A 15,335-nucleotide genomic window follows, 5' to 3' on the forward strand; every position below is an offset into this window, starting at 1 on the left:
TTCAAACTTTGGACTTCCCTTTCTGGCCCAGGATTCCAAGCATTTGTTCAAAGTGCACAGGTCCCTTTAAGGAAGGGGTGACATTTAACTTCGAGCCAGGGTCTCTCTGTGGAATCCAAGCTGGCTGTGAAGTCATTCTGCAGCCCAGCGCAACCTCGAATTCATGGAGATCCTCCTGCCTCAGCCTCCAAATGCTGGAATGACAGGCGAGCTATTGGCTGACCACTCCCGGCTCTTTCTATTCTCCCTACCTGCCTGCCTGCCTGTCTGTCTGTCTACCTGTCTGTCTGTCTACCTGTCTATCTATCTACCTATCTATCATCTGTTATAGGAAACCGCTGTACCTCAGAGCTCCACCCCTAGCCTTAGAAATCAAGATCAAGATGATGGGTGTTTTTGTCACTGCATGATCCCAGTGCTATGCAGCGTGAGTGTTGGGGCTGGGCCTGCGGCTCAGTAGTGGGGCGCTGGCCTAACACGTGCAAGGCCCTGGGTTCCATCCCCAGCCCCCCAGGAAGGTAATAGTGACCCACTCACGCCTGCTTCCCTAGCGATGGAGCGGCCAGCGACCTCGTTCGCTGTGCGAGCAGCGCCCCCTAGAGCTCAGCAGGGGGACAGCGGCAGACTCAACACTGCGCCCGTTCCTGGTTGGATCTGGCATAATTTCCACTCGAAATTCGCAAACAACTCCGTGCTTTTTATTTGAATTACTAGGAATTCAACAGCAGTGCTGACGTCAAGGGCCAAGCATTCTATGCTGAAGGGAAAATTAGACCTTCTTATTTCTGCTGGTTAGAGACAATTTTTCAGAAATTGACCCCAAAAATTGATGGAAAAATACAGATATCCCAGTGGCAAATGCCTGTAACCCCAGAACGCTGGGAGACTGAGGTGGGAGGATCTCAAATTCAAGCTCAACCTGAGCAATTAGGCTCGAATCTGGGGTCCCGAAATGAAACCCGAGATCCTCTTGCCTCAGCCTCCCACAGTGCTGGGGTTACAGGCATGCACCATCGACCGCAAGTTTATCCGGTTCTTTTTTGAAGGATATTTAGGTTATTTCCAAACATTCACCGACTCAGATGAGGCTTAAGAGTTAATGTTGGGGCTGGAGGTTTAGCTCAGCGGCATAAGCGCCTGCCTTGCAAGCAGACAGTCGTGAGTTCGATCCCCGGTACCAATAAAAAGAGTTAATGTTGGCAGAACATATTAAACATGTATATTAAAAAGTCAGATTGTAATCATTTTATCTCAGCGCAATGCCGTCTTTTCATTCACATAGTTTTACATATTGTTTATTTATAGTTTTTGTAGTAATACTGGCTGAGTTCAAACAGAATCGGTAGACTTTGCAAAGTCCAAAATATTTATATCCTGGCACTTTTCAGAAAAGTTTACCAACTCCGGCCAATATGACTTTGAATGAATCTGCAGCAGAAATTCCTAGAAAGAGAAACCTTTGCCTACCAGCTTTAAAAGGTCCTATTTGCTGGTTGGTTGCCATAGTCCTAGGAATCATCGGAGTTACTCAGGAGGCTGAGGCAGGAGAATTTCTTGAAGCTAAGAATTTTAGTCAGCTCCTGTAAATGCTAGCTACTCAGAAGGCAGAAGCCGAAAGACTAAAGGTTCCAGCCCAGTCTCTTAATGAGAGCCAATCTCAAGATCAATAAATGTCTGGTGTGGTGCCACGTGCTGTGACCCTAGCACTCTGGACGCTGCGGCAGGAGGAGCACCAGGCGTTGCCAGGCAGCCTGAGCTGTGTGGTATCCAAGACTACACAGTGCAGGTGGCGGTGCATGTCTGCAGTCTCAGCACTTGGGAAGCTGAGGCAGGAGGATCACTTAGAGTCTGAGACCAGCCTGAACTACATAGTGAGCTCGCAAAACAGGAAATTCTAATGAGACCCATGAGCTAAGAAACAGAAGTCCTTCAAGGACTGTCTCCCTCACCCACTACACTGATGGCTCAGGTCACGCCTGCACTCTTATTAGGACCCCTCTCTCCCTGGCCAGTCCCCCAGCCCTACAGGATCTGCACCCCGAGGCCCTCTGCGCCATGAAGCTCCCGGCTGAGGGCTTTTGTTTGTTCGTTTGTTTGGAATTTTTAGACAGGGTCTCGCTATGGAGCCCAGGCAGGCCTTGAACTCAAGGCGAGCCTCCTGCCTCGGCCTCCCGAATGCTGGGATGACCCACGTGGCCCTGTGATGCCCAGGCGGGGCCTGCCTGCTGCTTGTCTGTTTGGGCAGCCGCCAGCCTCCAGCCGCTCTGGGCACTTGCCTGGTTTCTGAGTTCCTCTGATGACTGCGCAGTCTGGCTCTGCTCCCTGAGCGGGTGGCGGGGAGCGCTGCCTGTGTTGCAAGCAGCGGCTCTGGGGTCCCGGGCACAGTCGGATGCATGTGGCCTCTGGGACCGGCTCGCGGGAGTGTCCGGTGGATTCAGGCAAGGCTGCGCTTCCGCTCTCGGCCGCCAGGGGGCGGGCGAGGCTGGGATCTGAACTGAGGCTTTGCATCGAAGCGCGGGACTTGGGCGGAGGGGAGGTGCCGGAGCCTTAGGGGGCGGGGCTTCCAAGGGGCGGTCCATCCAGAGGCGGGACTACTGGGGGCGTGGCCTACTGAGAGTAGGCCATTGAAAGGCCGCGAGGGTGAGGGGCGTGGCCTATAGCTTGGCCGTAAAAGGGAGGGGCGTGGCTACGGTTTAGGGTTCCCTGGTCGTGTCCCTGCCCGCCCTGCCGCCCGCCTTGGCTGTCCTCTGTTGCCCCGGCTCACCAGGCTTCACCCCTGTCCCCACGCTCCTTTGCACCGCACGCCCCACTTCCCGATCTTCCCCTGTACGCTCCTGCTCTCCAGCCTCGGCTGCACCCCGTTGGCCCCAGATTTCACACCCCGCATTTGTACCCTGCATTTTCCCATGCGCCTTTGCGCCCCCATTTTGGAGCCCGCAGTTCCTGGGCTCAGAGTCTTGTTTTTTATTTATTTTTGTACCAGGACCTTGAGCTTGCCGGGCAGGTGCTGTGCCGCTGAGCTCCATCCCCCTCACAGGGTCCTTGTTTTGAAGGAGACCACGTTTTGTTTTGTTTTGTTTTGTTTTGTTTGCTTTTGGGGACGGGGTCTCTGCTACGCAGTGCAGGCTGACCTTGAACTCACTGTGTAGCCCAGGCTGGCCTGGCCTCACGGGGATCCTCCCGCCTCAGCCTCCCCGTGCTGGGCTGACGGGCCTGCGCCACCACATGCCTTTCCTCTGTCCCCAGCGTGGCCTGCCTGGAGGACGGAGAGGCAACAGGGACCGGGTGGGACCCCCGTCCTGTCCTGCTGTCCGTCACATCAGATTGTGATGCGACAGAAGGCTGTGGCTGAGTCAGGGGGGTCTCCGGGAGGCCCTTGGCGGTGAGCAGGCAGTCAGCGGGGCACAGCCCGGGGCACAGGGCGGGCGGCAGGGAAGATGCTGGCACGGCCGCCGCCCGCCTGGCATGGCTGAGCCGCACACACCCTACGCCTCCCTGCGGACGCTGCTCGCGGGCCTCCAAGGCCTGGTGGCTGTAAGTGTGTCACGCTGCTGCCGGAAGCCAGAAATAAACTGGTCCAGATCGGCTCGGGATTCGGGGCCCCGGAGGGCGGCGATGTAGGGCAGGCCGGCCGTGAGCCAGGGAACTTGGGCAGGGACACCCGGCGCTGGGACCCTGGTCACCGGAGAGCAGGGCTGGGAGTCCAGGGCCGCAGAAACCAAGGCCTGTGGCGGGCCGCACAGCGGTGATGTTTAAAAATTAATCCCTCCGTGCGTCCTTCAGTCTTTCCTTTCTTTTTCCTTTTTATTTGTGCTGGGATGGCTGCACCACTGAGCTGCACCCCAGCCCTGTCTTGTCTTGATTTCTACTCTTTGCAGAAACATTTTGCAAAAATATTTTTCACAGTATAATTCCAAATATGTTCACTTCAGAATAATAGACCCGTGGCGTGGCATTACACGCCTGCCATGCCTGCACTCAGGAGGCCGAGGCAGGAGGATCACAACCCAAGCCCAGCCTGGGCAACTTAGCAAGAGTTTGGCTCAAAATGTGTCTCAGTGCTGAGGATTCCCCATTTTTAAATTTTAGTCTTTTAAAATTTTTAGATAGGCAGGGGATATAGCTCAGCGGCGTAAGTGCCTGCCTGGCAAGCATAAGGTCCTGAGTTCAATTCCAAGTACCAAAAATAAATACTAAACTTTTAGGTAGGGTCTCATTCATTTGCCCGGCTGTCCTTGAGCTTTCAGATCACCTGCCTCAGCCTCCGGGGCAGCTAGGGTCACACCTGAGCACCCCTGCACCTGATGGAAGTTTGTGGCTTTATTGATTGGTTGGTTGGTTGGCTGACTGAGACAGGGTCTCGCTGATCCTGAACTCACTATGTGGACCAGGCTGGCTTTAAACTTGCAACAGTCCTCCTGCCTCAGCCTCCCAAGTGCTGGGATTACAGGTGTGAGCCACCTCGCCCAAGTCCTGGGAGAGGTTTTCATTTGTTGGTGTTTGGTGGTGGTTTTTGTTTTTTGCTGTAGCTGTTAGTGAGACAGAATCTTACTATGTGGACCAGGCTGACCTTGAACTCGTGGTATCCTCCTGCCTCAGCCTCCCGAGCTGGGATGCCAGGCACCTGCCGCCACACCTGAGTGAGAGTTCTTCTATATGGTCCATTTTTTTCTTCTCTTTTTTTTCAAATACATTTTATTCAAGGATAAAGAAAAGAAGGGAAAAACTACAACAACATTTCAAAACACGTCAATCGGGGACAAGAATGGTCCGTGCATGGCTGGCTCACCTCCATGTTTTTTCTTCTGATCCTGTTCTAAAGGCATCTGGCGTGATCCTCATCGGCCTGGGTATTGGCGTCAGCTATGGAGAGGCCACCCTGACCAGGGTCATGGGTCCAGCGTCCACGCAGCACCTGCACCTCGGCCACCTATACCTGAGCTTGGGCTGCACCCTGCTGCTGCTGGCCCTGGTCGGGTGGTGCAGTGCGAAGCAAGCCAGCCGGGGAGGCCTCTTGTTCGTGAGTCAGCTCCCCGCCCGGCCCCCAAACTGCCCCCACCGCCTCCAGACCCCTCGCTGCGCGACCCCCAGACTCCTGCCCCGGGCTTCCTCTTTGGTCTTCCCGGTGTCTCACTTCGTGGGAACAGATGCACCCGCCTTGCTTTGGTTGGTTTGCAGTCAGAGTCTCACTATGCAACGCAGGCTGACCCTGAGCTCACTATGGAGTGCAGGCTGGCCTCCATTTGTGGCGATCCTCCTGCCTCAGCCTCCTGCGTGCTGGGATCACAGGCGTGCGGCATCACGCCTGGCCTAACACATGCACTCTGTGAAAAATTTCTAAATTCATGTTTGTAGATCATAAGGATCGCATGCATTGGGGGACACCACACATTTTATTTTTTCCTTCTCCTTCTCCTGTCGGTTCACCCCTCCACCTCTAAATTTTCTCCCTGTTTTCAAAAAACAAAACAAAACAAAATACCTATCTTTTCTATTTTTTTATTTTGCTCTTTAAATTATCTATACTTTAGACCCAGGTGTGCTGGTAATCCCAGCACTTGGGAGGCTGAGGCAGGAGGACGGAGCACTAGAAATTCAAGGCCTTCCTGGGGTACATAGAGAGTTGAAGATCAACCTGAACTACATAGGCATTCTTCGGCTCAAAAAGAAAAAAAAAAAAAACCAAAGTAAATAAACAAATAAAACATCAAACACCTCCTATAAGAAAGAGTACATGATACTGAAGCTTGCCTGTTTGCTTTATTTCACTCAACATTATGGTCTCAAGGTGAAGAAGCCATTTTCCTACAGATGTCCCCAGTGCATCCTTTTTCATGGCAGAGTAATATTCCCGTATGCATGAATACCACACTTTCCTGTACCTGCTCCTCTGCTGATGGATGTGTAGGCTGCTTCCAAATTTTAGCCATTAGGATTGTGCTGCTATAAACAGGGGTTGCTGCGGTATGATGCCTTTAACTCCTCCGGGAAGATGCCTGGAGGGGGAATAGCTGGGTTGAATGGAATTCCTCGAGTTAGTTTCTTGAGGCTGATTTCCACAGTAGTTGGGCCGGTTCACACCCCCAGCAGCAGTGGAGGGGCTCGTTCCTCCCGCAGCCCCGCCAGGGCTTGTTATTGCTTGATTGATGATGGTCAGTCCTTCTGGGGGCGGTTAATTTGCAAATGTATGCTTTCCCCTTACGATGCCCGTGTTTTCAGTCCCTGCCTTCCCCGAGCTCTTAGATCACCGTCTCCTAGGTGGAGGTCTTGTTTCTCACTTCGGTCTCGGTAGCCTCTGGCAGTCGTGCCTCTGTGCGGTGTGAGGTAGGGATTTTGGATGTGCTGTCCTCCCCCTGGCTGGGTGACAAACTGTCCCTGGACTCAGGGCCCCACCAGGCTTTCCCTGTCACACCAGGGATTCCCTTGTGCCCGAGTCTGTCCTGGACACCTGCTCTGGCCCTCTGGCCCTGTGTGTGTCCTTTGCTGGCACAGCACTGTTGGAATCACCGCTCGTGTACAGAAGAGCACGTGAAAATCCCACAGGGACACGAGCGTGCCGTGTGCACAGCCGCACAGCTACTGACTGCTGAGTCTTCAAGAATGGCTTGTACGTCCACTGGCGGGGGACAGATGCGGAAAATGTGGGGTCTCTACACCACTCTGCCACAAAGAAGGCACATCAGAGCCGTCTGTAGGAAAACGGATGCGTCTTGGGGCCATGATGTTAAGACAGATAAACCAGACACACAGCTTAACTTATATCACAGAATCGCTCTTATGTGAGAAACCTAAAGGAGTAATAATTGAAAGGTGGACAGGGATGTAGCTCAGCGGCATAGCGCCCGCCTGGCCAGCAAGAGGTCCTGAGTTTGATTCCTGGCATAAAAAAACTTTAAAGAGCAAAATGCAAGAGAGGTAACGGGGATGGGGGGGCAGGTGAACGCAGGATTGGGGCTCTGTCGTCAGTGGTCACCTTCCCACGCTGATGCGATCAGCATGGGCTACAAACATTGAGACTTTTCAAAAAAGCTGCTGGGTGTGGCTGCGCAGGCCTGGAGGCCCAGGGCTCAGGAGGCCGAGGCAGGAGGATCGCTGTGAGCTCGAGGTCAACACGATGTGACCGAAACTGTAAGGTGAAACGGTTTGATGGTTTGATCTTACCATGAAAAGGAGGAGCTTAAGGACCAACTTTAGGAAAACAAACTTCCCAGCAGGATCCTGAAGATAGTATGCAGGGTTCCTTTGAAGCTTCTAAAATAGGGGTCCAGCCCCAGCTCCCCCGGGGGCCCCATGCCAGCACCCTTGACCTGTTCTTGTGCCTTGGAAGCCACGAGGGTGGTGTCAAACCCAGCAGCCTCCCCTATGCCTAAGCCATTCGGGGTGGGAGGACGGGAACCCAGCCAGCCCTCATGTCCCTGTGTCTCTTGCAGTACCTCGTCATCTTGGTTATCATTTTCGTGGTGCAGATCACGGTGGCCTCAGTGGTCCTGACTCTCTTCCCGCTGGTAAGTCTGGGGTGGCTGCCCAGGACCCGCTGGTAAGTCTGGGGTGGCTGCCCAGCGACGTGGGAGGGAATGAGAGCAGGGCGTGGCGGAGCACGCTGTCATCCCGGCACTCGGGAGGCTGAGGCAGGAGGATCTCAAGTTCAAGTCCAGCCTGGGCTGCTTGGAGAGACCCTGTGTCAGAATAAAATTAAAAGGGTGTGGGGGGGCGGGTTCAGTGTTCCCAGGGTTCAGCCCCCTGTCTGAGAAGAAAAAGAGTGAGTGTGGTCCCGGGGACCCCTGCTGCTCTGTCTGGGGGGGAGGGGAGGGGGAGGGGGAGGGGAGGGGGGAGGGGGAGGGGAGGGGGGAGGGGGAGGGGAGGGGGGAGGGGGAGGGGCCATGCAGAACGGTGCCAGCAGTGTCAGGGAGGAGCACAAGGGTGAAGACATCCTGGCTTGAGTCACATCAGTTTCTCTCTGGGGACACAGAACACAGGAAATCACCGGCATGAAGTGGAGGAGGTTCTTGGCTGGGAGAACGAGGTGGGAGGTTGAGAGCTCTCCTGAGTCGGTGGCTTTTGAAGATGGGACTGTTTCACCTCTTAAAAACGAAACCCAAACAAAACACTGTTTAAAGCCTTTCTTTAGAGGCCAGGACTGAGCTCGGTATCACAGCACCTGCCTGGCAGGCGTGAGGTCCTGAGGTCGGTTCCCAGGAACAAGAAAAAAATCAAGTATTAAAGGCAGGCAGGGCGGTGCACGCCTGTCATCCCGGCACTCGGGAGGCTGAGGCAGGAGGATCGCTGTGAGTCGGAGGCCAGCCGGGCTGCATAGCCAGACCCCGAGTCAAACAACCAAACGAAAACAAAAATGAAATTAGCCCCCCTCCCACCGTGTACACGGAGAGGGGCTCCAGTTCTTTAACTGGGTTACAGACAAACGCCAAGCAGAGCCGGCCGTGGGCGGCTTGAAAGGCAGATGATTCAATTTGTTAGTGAGGGGCACAGTCAGACCCTGCTTGGTGGCGGAGTGCACTGTGTCCTCTCCCGGTGGGTGACGCAGAAGCCTGAATGTGTCTCCAGCTTTTCAAAGTTTTATTTGGGGGGGCAGTACTGGCGATTGAAACCAGAGCCTTCACGCAGAGCTGCACCCCAGCCCTTTCTCCTTTTGGGACGGGGTCTCCCTAGGTCACTCGGACCCGGGCTGGGCTCTAACATGCCATCTGCCTGCCTCAGCCTCCCACTGGGCCGGGACGGTGGGAGGTGGAATGTGCCCTTTTGTAACTTCCAGCCAAGGCTGGGGGTTGGAAAAGTTTGGGGAGCACCCAGGGGAGCCCCCTCCCTCTGTCTCCCCCGCCCTGGGACCCTGTGGGTGTTTGGGTGCTAACGGCTTCCAGTCTCATTGGGAAGGTTCGAGATTTGGCCCTGGAGCACAACGTGGTCACCCTGCGGAAAAATTACAGGGGCTACAAGCAGCCAGACGACTTCTCGGCACAGTGGAACTCGGTCATGGAGAGGGTGAGCTTTGCTTTAAAACACTGCGCCAAAATGGCCCTCACACGCAATTACCCTTGTAACCACCTGGGAGTGCACAGCTCTGCGACATTAAACGGTCACAGTCGTGCAGCCGCACCGTCACCTCCCCACCGCCTTCTCTTTTGAGACAGGGTCCCGCCGTGGCGCCCAGGCTGGCCTTGAACTTGTGGCGATCCTCCTGCCTCAGCCTCCCAGGTGCTGGGCTATGCACTCACCGCGCCCCCCCCCCAGGAGCTCTGTGGCCCTGAGGCGGCAGCTCCCCACGCGGCACCACCCTCCTCCAGCCCTGGCTGAGGCCCTGAGCCCTGCCGGTGCAGCCTCTGCAATGCAGGCCTCCGTGGCTGGCCCATCCCAGGGGGCAGCACAGCCTCGGGACACGTCCTGTGCCAAAGGCAGTCAGAATTCCCGTCCTGTCCGAGGCCCCGTCCCAGCCCGAGTCTAGACTCATCCACTCAGGCACCAGGGGCGTCTGGGGTGCTTCCTCCCTCGGCTCTTGCGAACAACACCAGACACACAGGCATGCAGGCGTCTTTTCTGAGGCCCTGGGTCCCATCCCCAACACTACAAAAATAAATTCAGTGCAGTGGTGCAAACCTGTAATCCCAGCACTCTGGGAGGCTGAGGCAGGAGGATCACTGTAAATTCAAGGCCAGCCTGAACTGCATAGTGAAACACTATGTCACAAAGATATATATATTTTTTTCAAAGAATATATATATTTATTTATTTTTATTTTATTTTTTTTTATCGGTACCAGGGATTGAACTCACGACCGCCTGCTTGCAAGGCAGATGCTTATGCTGCTGAGCTAAATCCCCAGCCCCTATATATATTTTTTCAGGTATAGTTGTTCATCCCTATAATCCTAGCTTTTCAGGAGGCTGAGACGGGAGGACTGCAAGTCCTAAGCCAGGCTAGGCAGTTTAGTGAGAACCTGCCTTAAATAAAAAACCTGGGAATGTAGCACAGAGCAGAGAACCCTGGATTTGATCCTCAGTACCAGGAAAAAACTTGCATTGCTAAAACATGTAAACACTCAGGTGAGCCTTGAAAAACTGGAGCCCACAGGCTTGATTGGTATAAGATTGCTATAAATGTGTGATTTGCAGGACAAGAGACACTCTCCGTGAGGAAGGAGAAAGTGAGATGCAATAAAAAGAGGTGATTTAAAAGATTCAGAGATGATTCAAAGAATTCAGGAGGAGCCAGGCACGGTGGTGCACTCTGGGAGGCTGAGATGGGAGGATTGCAAATTCAAGTCCACCCTGGACAATTGAGGAAGACCCTGTCTCTAAATGAGTGAAAGAATAAATAAATAAATAAAGCGCTGGGGCCGTAGCACAGTGTGAAGTCTCTGGGTTCCATCCTCGGTTATGCAAAAACAAAGGAAAAGAAAAAAAAATAACTGCATTCAGCCTGGTTGATTGCAGCCTCCTGAGTGCTGATTCCTGCCTCAGCCTCCTGACTGCTTCTGGGAAGACAAGCCTGTGGCTAATTTCAAGAACGGGGTCAGGGCAGGCCTTTCTGAAGAGGACCTTGGAGCAGAGACTCGAGCTAGGGAAGGGAGTGGGCCAGGCAGATATGAAAGGAAGACCATATCCAACAGCAGAAGCAGGTTGTGCAAAGGCCCTGAGGCTTGTGCTTGCTAAGTGTCTCAGCAGAACAGTGAGGCCTCCAATGTAGCTGGAGCTGGGAGAACATAGGGAAGTATTTTAGGGAGGCCAAGGCAGGGGAGGTAGGTGCCAGGCAGATTGAGCAGGCTTATGGGTCACAGTGGGGAGCTCGATTTTTCTTTTAAGTAGCTTGGGAGCCATGGGAGGTTCAATATTTTTGTGTTTTTATTTTGTTTCTTTGAGATAAGATCTCACAATAAAGTTCAGGCTGGCCTTGAACTCACTGTGTAGTCTAGACTGGCCTCAAATTCACAGCGATCCTCCTGCCTCAGCCTCCTGAGCGCTGCTGGGAAGACAGGCGTGCACCACCAAGGCCGGCCATCAGATGGCGCTTGAAGGCATTTAGCCCAGTAGCCTGGCGATCATGATGTCTATTTTAATTTGTATTTTGCTATTTCTGTTCCTGTTATTTTCTTTTGAAAAGCTGCTCTCAATGTTTGCTCTTTCTGCAGCTAAAGTGCTGCGGGGTGAACAACTACACGGATTTTCCCGGCTCTTCCTTCTCGGTGGTGACCGGCCACGCCTACCCCCGGGGCTGCTGTAAATCTCCGGGCATCGCTGTCTGTGACGGGCGCAATGTGTCCTCCAGCGTCATCCACCAGGAGGTAACGGGAGGCTTTGTTCTGCGTGACCTTGACAGACCCTAAGTGCTGGTGATTGTTCTAAAAAATTCCTCACTTTAGGGACCTCAGCAAAGGGGCCTGGGGAAGACAGAAATCAGCTCGCGTTCAGCTCTTTTGCTAGTGTGTCCTCTTGAGAACGTGAGTGAGCTTTCTGTTACTGTGACACATATCTGAGGTCATCCACTTAAAAAGAGAGAAGCTTTCTTTTGGCTGACTGTTTCAGAGGTTTCAGCCCATAGTTGCTTGGCAGGCAGGAGGCTGAGGCAGGAGGATCGCTGCGAGGGTGAGGCCAGCCTGGGCTGCGTAGTGGGACTCTGGCTCCAAACAAACAAAATGATACAATTAAAAGCCAAACTACATTCACATCTGTAGTATGGGCGACGCCCTTCTGGATGACAAGCGTGCGCCATGCAGCCAGGCTCATGGGTCTCATTTCTAGCTGAGGCAGTAGAGGTCCAGAGAGGCGGGGTGGCTTCTCCCGGGTCACACAGGTTGCTTGGACGGGGTGCTCAGTGTGGTCGTGAAGCTCGCATTCTGGTGGGCAGGGGGGCCCCCCGGATACGGTGGGGGTCCTTGGCCCTGAGCGGCCCCTGCCCGCCTCTCTGTCTACAGGGCTGCTTCCCCAAGCTCCTGAAAATCACCAAGACACAGAGCTACGTCCTGAGCTGGATCTCCCTGGGGACGGCGGCAATGCAGGTGAGACACAGCAGCCTCTCTGGGCCGCTGGCCGCGGTTTCATTCCAAAAACCCTGCAGAGCTGGACGTGGCCATGTGCGCCTGTGATCCCAGTACTCGGGGAGGCTGAGGCAGGGCAAGCCCCAGTTGGAGCCCATCCTGGGCAATTTAGAGACTCGGAGAGAGCCTGTGCCAAAATAACCCTAATCCTAAGAAATGGAGTGAGTTTGTGTGGCCATAATAGGGCAAAGGAGGGTGGAGAGATTCAGGCTAGGTGGAAACACAGTGTGTGTATGTGAGGAAAGTTAATTTGGAGCTGTGCACGGTGATGACGCAGGCCCGTAATCCCCACCCGGGAGGCTGAGGCAGGAGGACTGCGAGGTTCAGCTCAGCCTGGGCAGGTTAGTGATTTACGAGGACCCAGTTTCAAAAACAAAACAAAACAAACAAACAGACTGTGGGTGTAATGCCTTACACAGGCCCCATATTAACTGAAATTAGATTGCTAAATTTAAAATATGAATTGTAATCCCGGATAACACCATTTCCCTTGTAATACCATTTCCCTTCCTTTCTTCCTTTCTTTTTTCTTTCCGAGACGGGATCACGAGGTGGTCCAGGATGGCCTTGAACCTGCAATGACCCTCCTGCCTCCTACCTCAGCCTCCAGAGTAGTAGAATTGCAGGTTTTCACCGCCATGCCTGGCTAAGTAATTCTTAAGATATGGTAAAATAAGGGAAAGGAAATGTCACAGAAGGAAATATAAAAGAGGGCTCTGAAGAAAGAACAGGACAGTGACAGAAACACATGTCCTACTCCATCAGCAATTACATTAAATGTAAAGAGGCTAAACACTGTGGTCGAAAGACAGAGACCAGAAGATGCATCGGAAAACATGGAGGAACACCGTGAGACCACGGAGGCGGTCTAGGAGGAGCACACGTTAGATTCAAAGACACAGATTGGAATGTAGGGCTGAGAATATAGCTCAGTGGCACGGCACTTGCCCCCGGAGAGTGCAAGGTCGTGAATTCAATCCCCAGCACCAAAAATAAATAGAAATACAAAAGGATGGGGAAAGACACACCATATCAACAGTGGCCTGCGAGGACAGTGGTCCCTAAACTGATAGTAGCCCAAAAACTAGAGACAAAGATGGAAACATGATAAACACATCAATCCATCAGGAAGTCAAAGCCACTGTAAATGTGTAATATATGCCTATAAAAGTTAAGTGTAAACAAGCCAAGTGTGTTGGTGTATGCCTGTAATTTCAGGGCTCGGGGGACTGAGGCAGGAAGATTGCAGCAAATTCGAGGCCAGCTTAGACTACATAGTGAGTTCGAGGACAGCCTGGACTGCATAGCGAGACCGTGCCACAAACAAGATAAACACAACCCAAAATTGTAAAATGTAAAGACACCGCAGGGCGCGGTGGCTCACGCCTGTAATCCCACACTCGGGAGGCTGAGGCAGGAGGATTGTTGTGAGTTCGAGACCAGCCTGGGCTACAGAGTGAGCTCAAGGCCAGCCTGAGCTGCACAGCAAGACCCTGTCTCAAAAAGACAAAAAAAAAAAAAAAAAAAAAAAAAAAAAAAGTAAAGACATCTAAGTATATATGTTAAAACTCCAAAATAAGGGGAAAATACAAAATAAATGAGGAAAAACTTACGGAACTGTAGGGAGGATAGACAATCTGAAGATAATTGTCAGGGAGTTTAATACCTCATTCTCAATAATAGAACAACTAAGCAGACCATCAACAAGAAACCAAGAGGTCCATTTTCCCACCGCTGCGGGTATGGAAAGAGGAGGAGCACAGGGGAGGAGGTGTGAAGAACCATCCCAATCTCTTTTTCCCATCAGCCCTTGTCTTCTATTACTGATTCCTATTGGTCAAGCCTTACAGGAAGTCAGAGGGCCTAGGTTCCTATTGGTCAAACATAATAGGAATTAGATGAGCAGAGGATTCTGGGAAATGTCCTCAGGGTTCAGGGGCATTCCTACTGATCAAACCTTACGTCAGAGAGCCTGGGCTTCCTATTGGTCAAACATAACAGGAACGAGGTTGGCAGAGGATTCTGGGAAATATTCGCGAGGCTCAGGCAGTTGGAGTAAAGTCTGATTCCACTTCCATGGCCTCTAACAATGGCTAAGTCTGCTTCCTCTCCCCTTTCAGTTGCCGGGGGTTCTTGTCGCCTTACTGCTGTTTGTCAAACTGGGCTGACCTGCAGGCTTTGGAAGGGTGAGACACAGGTGCCAACCTGACTGCTGCAGATTGGATCTCACTTCTATTTCTCTGTGGCACTTACTGTGTCTGGGAGGGGGATTGGTAATAATAATCAAAATAAAGATCAAGAACCACCTGTCCACCCTGTCTCCTTTCTCTGGTTTTATTTCTGACACCAGCTGGCAATAGCTGCAGCTCAAATTGTTACTATAATGAAAAGCCCGAATGTGGAAATGTGTAAAGGTTCATTTAGTTTAGCTTGGGACCATGAAAGTCAAACAGCATGGCTTCTGTTGTGAGAGCTCCTGGCACCTAATGACCTATGGCGCTGTAACACAGGAGCCGAGGGCAGAAGAGACAGGTCAGATGGTGTGGGCGGGGTCAATGTTGGCCCCTCCCACTTGTCCCCGCCTTTTAAGGGTCCTTCCCGCCCCTCCCCCACTTCCAGTCTGGTGACTGAGGTTTTCATGCAACAACCTCCGGGTACAAACCACATCCAAACTATAGCAGATCTGCCTCCTCTCACAACTTTCCTGGGTTTTTGTTTTTTTGGTTTGTTTGTATTTTGGTATCAGGGATCAAACTCACGACCTTGCATTTGCCAAGCAGGCACTTACACCACTAAGGTAAATCCCCAGCCCAGCTTTTCTGTTTTGTAATGTGGGAAAATCTACAATGTTCACAGAAGCCAAGAGACACTATCCAAAGGAGCTGCCAAAGACAAATCATTCAGAATCAACATTTTGGCTATCTTGTTTTTCCACGGACAAAATATTTCTTTTATTATTATCTCTAATTAACAAATCATAAGTGCATATATTTATGAGATGAAATAATACAGTGAATGATTAATTTTTGTTTCCATTTTAAAGAGAATAAAACAAAGTGAAAAGAAACCAATCAGAACAATATTGGATTTCAAAAACAAGACAGTAACAAATCACCAATACTGGGGCTGGGATTTAGCTCAGTGGCATAAGCACCTGCCTTGCAAGCGCGTGGTCGTGAGTTCAATCAACAGTACCACACATTGTTACCCTCCAAGCAGTTGCTCAGATGACCAGACTCAGGGATACAAAGTCAATCAGACAGCACAAGCACTGAAGGGTTTCTTTACT

At 52.2% G+C, this 15,335-nt stretch overlaps 1 protein-coding gene across 4 annotated transcripts; it reads left to right on the plus strand.

Annotated features, from left to right (window-relative positions):
- Positions 1 to 2,864: 2,864 nt before the first annotated feature.
- Positions 2,865 to 14,356, plus strand: Tspan16 (tetraspanin 16). Of its 4 annotated transcripts, none has more exons than XM_063229316.1 (8): positions 2,865 to 3,534; positions 4,823 to 5,020; positions 7,431 to 7,505; positions 8,890 to 8,997; positions 11,141 to 11,293; positions 11,372 to 11,449; positions 11,924 to 12,007; positions 12,585 to 13,153. In XM_063229316.1, exons 1-8 carry the CDS (start codon positions 3,466 to 3,468, stop codon positions 12,615 to 12,617), a joined length of 798 nt encoding a protein of 265 aa, XP_063085386.1. In that variant the 5' UTR covers positions 2,865 to 3,465; the 3' UTR covers positions 12,618 to 13,153. The 4 variants fall into 4 exon arrangements, with proteins under 4 accessions (XP_063085386.1, XP_063085385.1, XP_063085387.1 ...); XM_063229315.1 differs by lacking the exon at positions 12,585 to 13,153 and adding an exon at positions 14,167 to 14,356 and having other exon boundaries at positions 3,244 to 3,534; XM_063229317.1 differs by lacking the exon at positions 11,372 to 11,449 and having other exon boundaries at positions 3,289 to 3,534; positions 12,585 to 13,151.
- The last annotated feature ends 979 nt before the right edge of the window (positions 14,357 to 15,335 follow it).

Source organism: Cavia porcellus, unplaced genomic scaffold (assembly GCF_034190915.1).
Source record: "Cavia porcellus strain 051 isolate PalLab524CR breed Dunkin Hartley unplaced genomic scaffold, mCavPor4.1 scaffold_17, whole genome shotgun sequence".
NCBI lineage: Eukaryota > Metazoa > Chordata > Mammalia > Rodentia > Caviidae > Cavia > Cavia porcellus.

Coding starts and splice junctions, on each gene's coding strand:
- Tspan16 (XM_063229315.1), top strand. CDS start 3,466: ATGGCTGAGCCGCACACACCCTACGCCTCCCTGCGGACGCTGCTCGCG. Junction 11,294..11,371: donor CCAGCGTCATCCACCAGGAG/GTAACGGGAGGC, acceptor TCCTCACTTTAG/GGACCTCAGCAAAGGGGCCT. Junction 12,008..14,166: donor TGGGGACGGCGGCAATGCAG/GTGAGACACAGC, acceptor CTCCCCTTTCAG/TTGCCGGGGGTTCTTGTCGC.